A 12,029-nucleotide genomic window follows, 5' to 3' on the forward strand; every position below is an offset into this window, starting at 1 on the left:
CTGGATGCACAGACTATCAGACAGGGCTGCGCAAAATTAGAAATTCAATAACAATACTAACTAATGTGATGACAAGAAAAGACGTAATAATTTGTGACAATTTTCTTTTCTTCCGCATCTATGCTTCCATTTCTCTGTGACATTTATATCCTTTTAAGTGATGTCATTTGTGTCTGCTGCAAGAATTTGCAGCCAAAGAGCCTGTTTAACTAACTGAACATTACATTAATATATATAATGCAAATATTTGACACTTGGAATACATTAGCCAACAGTTATAGCACACTGAAACAATCTTTGCCAAATAAACGGAGCCTAAATTTATTGTTCCATTAATTGCTCCTGCATTGTGCAGATCTACAGTTTTAAAAAGAAAAACAGAAATGTAATTTTCTCCTCCTGTACATTCTCCAGTGGTTTCAATTTGTAGTGCGAGATAGTCCAGTAACTGCTGACACAGTTTCAATACGAAGAAAAATCAAACCATTTAATTTCCACATTGTAACTGCTCACATTCTCTTTACATTCTTAGCAAAAGCAAATGCATACAAAACTAAAGTAATTTTATATTCAATAACAAAGTGCCAGATTTCATATATTTTGATAAATTAAATACACAAAAATTCATAACATACATATAAACAGAAGTTTCATCTTGAAAACATTAATATTTTAACAACTTCTCATGTGACTCCATGAATAAGTTAAATTAATTCATTGACTTTACCAGTTTATTCTTTCTTTCTACAGTGACCAAGTGATATTGGCAGTTTAGTGCTCTTATTTTATACGGTAGTTACCCATTCACCCCTTACACACCTGTAAAGACATTTATAGACAAATAACTGATTTCCACTAGAGTATCTCTTCAACCTCTTAGACTCATTTTCTATGTAATGGTATTCAGGAGTGGCTCATTGGGAGCTGTGTCAGTGAATTTGACATGAGCGGCTGAAGCAAAAGTTGGTCCGGAGTTTGAACTGGAAAAGTGAGGAAAAAAAGAAAAAAAAATAAGTCAAAGAAAGCAGATTTAACTGGTGTCAACTTAAGATTTAGTAAGCAAAATTGTCATTTAACTGTGATTGGCTTTTAATTTGCCAGATGTGGGTGTCAAAAAACAATACTGTTTATTTCAAATCAATAAATATTAGCCAAATCCAGGAAGAGGAAGATCATCTTATGACATCCTGTTAAAATAGATACTGTAGATCTGTTGGCTGTTTTTAGCAGTAGGAGTTTAGAACAGTGTTAAGGGTTTGCATAGCTTCATTACCTTCCATATAAGTCAGAGTAGTAAGAAGTGGTGTGTCAGGAGAAAGATAGGTTGTATATTGTAGATCCTCCATCAAAGGTGGAGTAAGCTGAGTAGGACCAAGTGATGTCATCATGGCTGAAGAGGGCTGAATTGGGCCAATGTGTTTCTTTTGACGAGCTCGGCAATTCTGAAACCAAACCTGAAGACGGGGAAATAAAGTTTATTACAGGGCAAGACATGTAGTTTGTTTTTGTTTGGTGTTATGATACTTTTCTTAGAGACATGCATGTTTGTATCCTGTAACTTTATTTTGTTGTAATTCAGTAAAACAGGGAAATTTACATTTTTAATGCACAAAACATGCAAGGCTACAGAGCCTAAGAACTAAAACACGTATAATACCTACTTAATTTCAAAGGTCAACATATTTTGAACACTATATTTTTGCAAATATATCCAACATCACAAAGGCCAAAATGGTCATTTTGAACATGTTGAATAAAATTACCTGAATTACTCTGCGGCTAAGACCTGTCCTCTCTGCCAGCTTCTGCAGAGTCTGAGCATCTGGGTTATTATCTTTAGCAAACTGGGTTTGCATCACCTACAGATAGAGTGACAGAGAAAGTTTTAGTAAACACTTATCAGACTTTATTGAATATATACAGTTAATCTGTTTCCAAAATGATCTGCAGAAACATTAAAGGACAAGCTAGACAGATCTCTGGGGCTTGTGATTTATAATACCAAGAGAGACTTCTGTTTGCATTCAGTATCACCAAGAAAGAAATGCTCTGATAAAATCTGATGCAATAATTAAAATCTCCACATTTTGTGTGGAATTGTTGCTGCTCCCAGTAAAAATATTTGGGATAATTAAAAAAATGAAAAACAAAAAGAAAAAAAATAATAATTCAAAATGTCTTAATTGAAGTAACATTTTTAATGGATGCATCGCAACAATTCTTAGTTTTTCTCTATTCATGGGAAAATGGTTTAGGGAACCACAACTTCCAGGTCAAAGTACCTGTAACTGGTCAGCAGTGAAGCTGGTCCTGGCCCTCTTTGCTGGTCGGGGAATTGCACTCGGATCATCTTGGTTGGCCAGGTCATCGTCCAATTTTGGTTGCTCTTTAGAGGAAGACACAGCAAAATAGAGCAATTGAAGGGAATATATATATATATATATATATATATATATATATATATATATATATATATATATATATATATATACAGTACAGACCAAACGTTTGGACACACCTTCTAATTAAAATGGGTTTTCTTTATTTTCATGGCTATTTATAAGGCAATAAATCCCACTTATTAACCTGACAGGGCACACCTATGAAGTGAAAACCATTTCAGGTGACTATCTCTTGAAGCTCATCAAGAAAATGCAGAGTGTGTGCAAAGCAGTAATCACAGCAAAAGGTTGCTACTTTGAAGAAACTAGAATATAAGGGGTATTTTCAGTTGTTTTACACTTTTTTGTTTAGTGCATATTTCCACATGTGTTATTCATAGTTTTGATGCCTTCAGTGTGAATCTACAATGTCAATAGTCATGAAAATAAAGGAAACTCATTGAATTAAAAGGTGTGTCCAAACTTTTGGTCTGTACTGTATATATATATATATATAGTATTTAAGAGAATAAACTGTTTCTCTTAACTTACTTCTCAAGCATAATCCCATTTGTATGCTCACCATTCTCCTTAGCACGTTTGAGATTCTCCATCATTATGTCATAGTGACTTCGACAGAAGACCCTGTTCTCCACCAGTCCACATTCCTCTCCAGTAGAGAGCTGCCGCTTACATGAGGAGCAGGCGAAACACGCCAAGTGGAAGGTGCTTCCTCTTGCACGACGCACCCAGTCAGCAGAATGGATGTTCCGGCCACAACGTGCACAACGAGTGCCATACCTCCTAAATGAAAGAAAATAAGAAGCGAGGCAAATGGTTGAAATATTTAGCCATGTTAAAATTTACACATAAGATATATTTCACTTTCAGGCTTTCCTTCTAGACTGTTAATCAAGGAAACACAGGGACTTATTAATATTTTAGCAGCTAGGTTAAAAACAACAAACATTTCAGCACTGTTTGCTATGATTACTGCAAACTTGTTTTTTATTGGACAAAAACATTAAAAATACAAACATTAGGCCTTGATATTTTAGTCACTTCAGTTTTCAACATGCAATTTAAAATTTATAGGAACACAATTCCTGTCTGCTGATTATTTAAATGCACCAAACACATATTTGTGACCAGTTTAAACATCTCTTTGTTTTGCTACTCAAACAATATTGTTCAATGAAATTCTGAAAACAAAGACTGCTAGGACCAACACACCTGAAGTAGTCAAGTTTGCAGAAAACCTGCTTGTCTTTCACATAACAGCTCACGTGTCGCCCCAGTGACGTTTTACATACACTGCACGCGAGACATGTCATGTGCCAGCACAAGTCGTTCACCTGAATGACGGGAGAGGAGGGAATGAATGACATTTGAAATCAACAGAAGCCACACACTATGTGTGTGTAACAGGAAAGAAAATACATTTGGTTGGACATGCAAAGGTTGGATTTGTTTAGGGAAGAAGGGTGTTTGTTAGCAAAAATAATTCACTACTGATTTTTTCTAGGATACCAGAGATGTCAGTATCAGCAATGATGACGGTGAAGGAATGATTCGGACCTTGAGAAGGTATCTGTCCACAATTTCTTGCCCACAGGAGGCGCAAGCGATCTTCACCTGGTGGGATGTAGATGGAGGGACCGATGGCAAGGAGGAAGATGAGAGAGAGGAAGGAGAGTAGGAGTCTTCTTCAAAAATATCATCAGCCCCAGAAGAACCCTGTTGGTGACAAGTAATCACAGATTGTGAACTTTGACTACACAATTATGATACAGAGTACTAACTTCTTTATGGGGCTGAAAAAACTGAAGAAAGTAGTTTATTTTATTTGATGAGTGTTCTGGTAGTTTACATTTCTTGCACTCCTGAAGAAGCACAGCTTAAGAAAAATTTCTCTGATGAAATCAAGAACAATTTTATCTCCAGAATTGGAACCATAATAAACAGACAGTATAGGAGGCAGAAACTAAAGCAATCTACACAAACCCCACACTGACAAAGGAAAACACAAAAAAAGGAATTGTGTGAAAATATGTATCTATCTGACTTTAAAGGCTTTAAAAATATATTAAGATAATTCAGAATTGAGAAATTTTCAAAAAATATGCCATCATTCTCTTTAGCAAAGTGGGCACATATTGTATGCTTCAACCTGACTAGCTGAACGATTCAGTTGTTGAAGTCATCATACAAGTGAATAGTCAGAACCCAAATCAATTTAATTACTGAACAAAATCTTTTTTTAATGTACATATTCAAGCAATTTTATTGAGTCAGTTTATTTAAAAAATTGGTTGTAACTAACTTACCTCCTGTAGCTGTTAGATTTTCATAGCTTCCACCCAAAAATATGCTATTTATATCCAAATAAAATGAAAACATTACATGATTTTCATTAGCCTAAATAAATAATCCAAAGATGGAAAGTTTAAAACAGCAATTCTTTTGATAACTTGAATAATTAAGACTTTTCAACAAGCCCTGTTTCTGCTGTGTTATTTTTAAAATGAAATAAAAAGCAATGAAGAAGTCTCCAAAAATTTACTAAATGTAAACGTGTGTATGGCATTTTTAACTCTTTTTTCCCCCCCAGGACTGTATTTTACCCTTTTTAATTGATTGATTAATTTCTACTTATGTTGTCTTACTTTTGACTTTTTGTACAATTTTAAATACTAACCCAATATATCAATTGCAACTACAATTTTTTTTCTGTAGCATTTTAAACACCATACTCCCAAAATACTCTGCTTAAAAAGCTTGATGAAGTGTATATGAGAGCGAGTAATACTGAAATGTATATAAAGTAGCCTTATCGCTTCATTTACATACGTTTTCACTTTTAAAACAAGCTTAATAGTTTTATAGTACAAGCTCTTTATAATTAAATTAAAACAGAAGTCAGAAAAAGTTAAGAAGCAATGCTGTTTATCAAGTATATTGTTAGCCTAATTATCTATAAAAGTAAAGAAAAAAAAAAAAAACTAACTTAAATATCTGTAACTTTGTGTGATTTTTCCGGAGCACTGGCATGCGAGCCACACAGTCCGTCTTTAATTCCCCTATCGGGCTCTCTCACCAAATATATAGGGAGAATTGTTGTGCTGTTAATTTGATATTGAAAACACCTACTGTGTCGTAAAAGGCGTTCTCCTGGTGCAGCTGAGAGAAAATATCCTCCTCTGTGAATGTGTCTCCCTCCGACATGGTCTGTGTGCCACAAGTCCAGAGGACGTACCACCCTAAATGAACATGTACGCTGACGTCCTCCTAATGTTTCCTCTGTGACCTGGTCGCTTACATTAATTAATAACGACCCATAGTGGAAAACGGAAAAAAAACAAAAAAAAAAAACAACGTGAAAGTGCTTATTGCTGTCGTTTATTAACAATAAGTAAAGGCCATTGTTTTGGTTGAGACATTGACCATACAAACGGTACTAACTTATTTCTATTGTTTTTTCATTATTATTATCATTATTAAATTTTATTTGAACCAAATCTCTCTTTAAAAATGAGAACTGGCGTTCAATGAACTGGTTCACGCACACCTGAGTCTGATTATCACTGATTGTGCGCGAGCTCGCACGTGCAGCCAATAGCAGGAAGGTGTGTTCACTTCTTCTTCTTCTTCTTCTTTTCTATTGTGGCGGATCGCAAAGGTGTGTTCACCTGGTCAGATTGAACATTTAAGACGTTCTGCCATCTCTAACCCTATTTGAGTGCACTCTTCGATCCAGGAGATTTATGTATATCTGTTTACATGTCTTTGTATTTTAACTTATATGTCCTTTAATGTGAATGTGAAGTCACACATAAACACCTATAACTTACATTTGAAAACACCAACGTATTTCTACGTGATATTTTGTTACTGAAACAAAACAATAGCAAAAACTTTAAATAAACCGTAATCCTGCCCATTAATGTTCTTAATGTAAGGTCCGACAATATTTGTTCATAAAATATTTTTTATTAAATAGACGTTTAAAACGACAACATTTTTTTGAGAATGTAGTGTTTAAGTATTGGCCTTTTTTTTTTACTGGTCATTATGGTCCGCTTTATAGCTGTTATTTTAGGTTATAACAGCAGAGTTTTGAACTAATCACTAAATGTCTGGACGGCGCAGTCAAACTATTCATAATACGACAACGACATTCGTAGACTATTCTCTTATAACAGCTATTAATTTAAGAAATAGAGAAAATATAAAAATGTATGAAGTGAACATTAATTGTGGCACAACTCGCTCTATAATTTTCGACATGCTTACCACGCTGTTAGAGTTAAACATTTTCGAGGAGCATCCCGTTCCGGCCAGATGTTGGCAGCAGGCAGAGGCCGGTTTTCTCCTGTGACTTTGTACCTGACCTTGTCTGATAACTGCCTGTCCAAGGCGCTGTTTGTTGAAGCTATAGTCCGTCAGGGTCCCGCTTATCGACGTGACTTCCACTTACTGTTTGCTGTAAGAGCTAAGATGTGTTTTGTCTTGGGATTTTTAAAAAAAAAAGAGAGAGAAAAAAGTGCACCTCCTACTGTGGGGGCCTGAGCCCGCCTTCAGCTTCACATTTACAGTCTTCCCATCATAAGAAGGGAAATCAAGACTTTCTGTTAAGATGTTGAGACTTTATTTTTCCCCCACTCTTTTGCTCAAATGTTACATTGCATTGTAGAGAAAACTCCAATAGAAGTAATTTTATCTCAAGATTGTATGGGGCCAAAAGCTGAATTATTTGGGACATGCTTCCGATTAAACCTATGCCGCCTGACTGGACAATAGCAAGGGCTTCACAGGGACCTGAGGTTTTGAGGGCCTCAAAATTAATTAATTAATTAATTAATTTACAACATTTTTATTTGTTTTCAAACAAGTGAAAGCAAATATCACCGAGGTGTTTTTTAATTTGTTGGTATTTCCATAGATAATGATCATGTCACAGCCTAACCTAGCTCTCAAGAACACAAAATGTGCCAAATATTATCTTTAATTGGTTTGTAATTACCTTTTGTTTATTTCAGTGACATGTATTAAAACTTTACATGCTTTGGTTTATTTTGGGTGTGGATTAAGATATTCCTTGGAATTATTCTGGGTTTTATGATGGTTTGTTTTATTTAAAATAGATTATTTTTGGAAAACCTCTATTATTATGATTTATCAGCATGATTCACGTATTTGATCTGATAATCTTGTGTTGGATGCGATATTTTAATCCACACTCTGAGAGTTAGAGAGTAGGGACTGCCTTTCTCTGTTTGCAAAGCATTTAAGAGCTCATTATGAGGGAGGCTGGTGCAGATATTCAAAGTTAAACTTTGAACTTTGATAGATGGCTTTTTTCATAGAAAAATACTTCTCATACCCCCAAACACACAAAAACATATAATCATCTTTTCCTGTGCGATGCAATTAACTTAATATGCTCCGTTTGGCTCCTATCAGCATGTTTCATCTTTTCCTCTGCTGCCACCAGGGACCTTGTGAAATAGCACAGGTCTCAATTTGGAGGCTCAATTCTATTTATGTAGACATCCACACCATCTGACTCTCATCAGAAAAAAACAGAAACCTGGCTACAGTTTAATGTTATGCTACAGAAGAGCAGTAAAACAAATCCTTCAAGCTAAAACTATTTATGGACGAATATTTATAAAGAACCTGATAAGACAAATCTTTTTTCTCACTGAGATAGTTTATGTTGTTAAACAAACAAACAAAAAAAACAACAACATTGATGAAACAAGAAATTCAAATTAATTTCAGAGACAACCAGCGCTGCATTTTTCACAGTTTTAAGAACTGGTGAATTGGATAATTTTATTGTGAAGCTCTGATGAACTCATGTTTCAAGTATAAAGCTTGAAGTAAGTACATGACAGCATTTTTCCCCTTTTTTTTTTAGATGGTTACTTTATAAGAATTGAAGTGAAGACTTCAATTCTTGAAGTTTGGACTCCTTTTCAATTAAAGAAAGGACTTCAAATGCATGAGTAAAAGCAAAAATTTAAATCACTTTGTGAATAGAGGCAAGAAGAAAGGTTGGGAATCCCTTTGGGTCTTATCTGTGTTTTTGACATCCAATACCTCAGGCCCCTCTATAACTGACTCTTTAGGATGAAATTTAGTTGACCTCAAACAGAAAAGTGTGAAACAACCTTTAAAGCCAATTTAAACACATTAGCACTAAAACATATGAGCTAAATCGGAGGCTGCAAATAGACAGCAAATTTTACATATAACTTATCAAATCTAATATTGTGCAATGAAATGTTGTCTAGAGCTGACAGGGTGGAGTGGTTAAACTGTAAAGCCAGGCAAGTGTAAAATTTAAACAACAAAAGAAAGATGTCTCCCTTTTCCTACATGTTATATGTAACTTTTATTTAACACCAATCATCTTCCCATTAAGTCTGACATGTCACTGTTGACACCAATTTTGCCGCCATGTTTCACCATGTGGATGATGCGCTCCAGGTTGTCTGAAGTGACAGTTTATGTAAACTATGTAACTTCAATATGACAACAAAACTTTCTAAGAGTTAGATGGACTGTTTTTTTTGTTGTTGTTGTTTTTAGCTTGCTGTCTTCTGAAAGCAATTAGCTCAACAGAAGTGTATTCAGAGGTGCCAAAGTTAATTCCTGAGTAACCATATTTAAACATTTCTGGTCCCAGCACAATTATGGACTACTATATGTCAGTCTTTCACATAAAATCCTTTTTTAAAAAAAAAAAAAAAAACCATTGTCAATGGTGTGGTAACATGACAAAACAGAGATAACAGACTATTAAAAAACACAAAATATATCAAAAACATGTAGTACATATTAAAAACTTGAAAAAGATGTTAAAATGACAATTGTGTGCCGACATATATGTAAGATAGTGGAAATAATATAATAAAGCAGTGTTTGACCTACATTGGGTGTGCCTCAGGAAAAGATGATGTTTTTAGCTCTGATTAGAGTTTCTTGACATGTCAGGTTTTCAGGTACCTGGTTAAAGAGCAGAGCAGTGTAGAAATCACATGCTAACTCCCCTGGTTTTGTTCTGGTCCTGAGAACAAAAGATGAGCTGATCTCTGATGACCAGACAGGTTTACTTGGTTTATATCTGATCAGCATCTTTGGAATCAAGGTTTATGAACCAGAAAGAAGATCTTTGTACAAACTGGAACATAGTGAAGTGAGTGACATAACAACTGGTATAATGTTATCAGTTTTCATGAACTCTTGATGCTTTTACGAAGACCAGTCAATATGTCATTACAATAATTTAACCTATTAAAACCATAAGCATGCATCGGTTTTTCTGTCCTGTATTAATAGAAAGCCTTTAATTCTGGCCATGTTTGTTTTTTTATGATGGCAGTAGGCTGACTTAGCGACAGACTTTATTTGGTTGTTAAAATTCATTCTCTTCTCATAATTATGCATAGATCTGCATCTGTTCTGTGCTCTTTACTCCCATCGAGGCTTAGAGGAAGTTGAAAAGACAATGATTTGTGTCTCTGTTCCATCAAGTTGGACAAAATTCTGACCCACCCATTCGTGAAAATTCTGGATTTCTCCAATAGTTGGAGTCATTTCTTAGCAATCATAAGTTTTTGCTCGTAACATCCACTTACTTTCAAGACTTGTGCTTGTAATGACTGTTAAAAATGATACCAATACCAAAAAAAACAAAAAACGTTTGCTGTTTTCTAGACTTTAAACTGCTTATCACTATGATGTCAAGGTTCGTGACCAGTGGCAGTGTTTGTTTCTGGGTTTGGTTTCCCTCCTCTTTAAAAAACAAAAAGAAACATCCTAGTATCCTGCAAACAGTTTTGTTTGCAGCAGTTGCTTTTAGTTTGGTCATGACATGCAGCGGCTTATCTCGCTCTTTGGAAGTGTGACAGTACGGGTGTGTCAGCGTCTCCGGGGGTGTGTGTGTGTGCGTGTGTGGGTGTGTGTGTGTGTGTATTTATGTGGAAGTGCATCTGAGATCACTAAGTTGTTAGGGAGAGTCACTGGTGAAAGATTGGACTTGTGTGTGTGCGCTTTCTCCTCTGTGTGTCTTTGCCCAGTGCAAGCTTTCCCTTGATTACCTGAGCTCTGATAGAAAGTGTGTGTGGCAGTGATGGGTTTGAATGGTACAACAGAGCATGAAAATGGGGATCCTTTTACTCTTCACAAAGTGACACAATAGAAAATATTAATTAACACCAGAACTCCAGCAATGTTGCTGGGTTGCTTACAAAATCTAACTGTAACTCCTCTTAGAAGCTGTCTATTTTAAATGTGCAATATCTCTTGTTTTCTTTACCCTTCACTATCTCCTTTTTCATCTCGGTGCCAGAAGCCCATCACCATGACAACCACAGTAAACACCAAGGAGTTTTGGGTCTTGCACTGTCATAAAAAGTGAACCTCCAGCAGGGCCTGTTTGGATGAGAAGCAGTACCACATCTGGACTACATAAGCTTCAGTGGCCAGTGACATTAGACTTCTACGCTACACAGTGACACAGTCGGGACTGAAAGGAGAAGATGCAAAAAAAAAAAAAAAAAAAAAAAAAAAAAGCTTCAGAAAAAATACATTTTGTTGAAGATTGAAGGAGATAATGTCCACTTCTGGGAGATTGCAGGGCAATCCTAGATCAGAAGGGAGATGTGCCCCATTGAGCATGTTCTGTGTCTCTCCAGGGTCTCCTTCCAGTGACGTGTTGTAAGACCTCCAAAGAGAGCCACCAAGGATGCATTCCTGTCAGGGTAATGATTACCAACTCTGCTTTTGGAGACTATGAGACAATAATCTCCAAAGGAATCATTGCATCTTTTTGGGGGGTTGGGAGAAATATGATCAGCTGGGTCTTTGTTCATTCCCCCTCAGCTTCCCTGAGCCCCAATGAAAAAAAGCTTTTGTACCTTTTGATTCTAGTCTCAATATAGTCAGCACTTTGCAATGCAATATAATTGAAAACAACATGATTTTGCACATCTGTCCACTGGGTTTACAAGTGTTTGAGCTGACTAAAAATTGTTTCTATAATGTTATACCTGTTTTTATATCCTTTTGGGTTTTTCTTTCAATACTAACCTTCATCGAAAGGATGACGGTAAGAGTACACGACAGCAACAAGGAAAAGTGTTTTTTTGTCATTGGTTACAGTACTAGAAAAACATTCCTTTTAGTCGTAAAACTCTAAGCGCCGGTTGATTTCCCTCCTCTTTGTTTTAAGGTTTTGCTCTGATCACTAGAGCGCAACTTTATCTTCAAAGCTGGGTCTGTCAGCTGACTGACTAACACAGTTAAACAAACTCCAATCTCTTTTAAAAGCCTGCTGTTGGTGTTGACACAACACTTTCATCTCATTTTTGTATTTTCTCCTGGCAAACGCACATATGTTACAGTAAAGAGTGCGTGCTGGATTCTTTCTCGAGCTTTGCTGAAGGATCCACAACAGACATGCAGTTAAAAGAAAAGGGACCCTTTTTCAAGTAAAGGGTTTTCAGGTTTGAATTGTTCTGCAATTACCTGAACTTAAACCCGTACCAAAGAATACATCACTGATTCCCCCATTTCATTAATTTTATTCTGAAGGTGAAATAAAAAAGATGCGGAACGGCCAAGTGTTCTCCCAAAGCC

General features: G+C 35.8%; 1 protein-coding gene across 1 annotated transcript; it reads right to left on the bottom strand.

Annotated features, from left to right (window-relative positions):
- Window positions 1–460: 460 nt before the first annotated feature.
- On the bottom strand, window positions 461–5,606 carry LOC116721894 (LIM/homeobox protein Lhx8-like). The gene is made up of 8 exons (XM_032565923.1): window positions 5,532–5,606; window positions 3,960–4,118; window positions 3,615–3,736; window positions 2,965–3,185; window positions 2,283–2,386; window positions 1,764–1,859; window positions 1,274–1,454; window positions 461–980 (listed from the first exon to the last, which is right to left on the bottom strand). The coding sequence occupies exons 1-8, from the start codon at window positions 5,604–5,606 to the stop codon at window positions 904–906; spliced, it is 1,035 nt and encodes a 344-aa protein (XP_032421814.1). The 3' UTR covers window positions 461–903.
- Window positions 5,607–12,029: the final 6,423 nt, after the last annotated feature.

This window comes from Xiphophorus hellerii, chromosome 6 (assembly GCF_003331165.1).
Source record: "Xiphophorus hellerii strain 12219 chromosome 6, Xiphophorus_hellerii-4.1, whole genome shotgun sequence".
Taxonomy (NCBI): domain Eukaryota; kingdom Metazoa; phylum Chordata; class Actinopteri; order Cyprinodontiformes; family Poeciliidae; genus Xiphophorus; species Xiphophorus hellerii.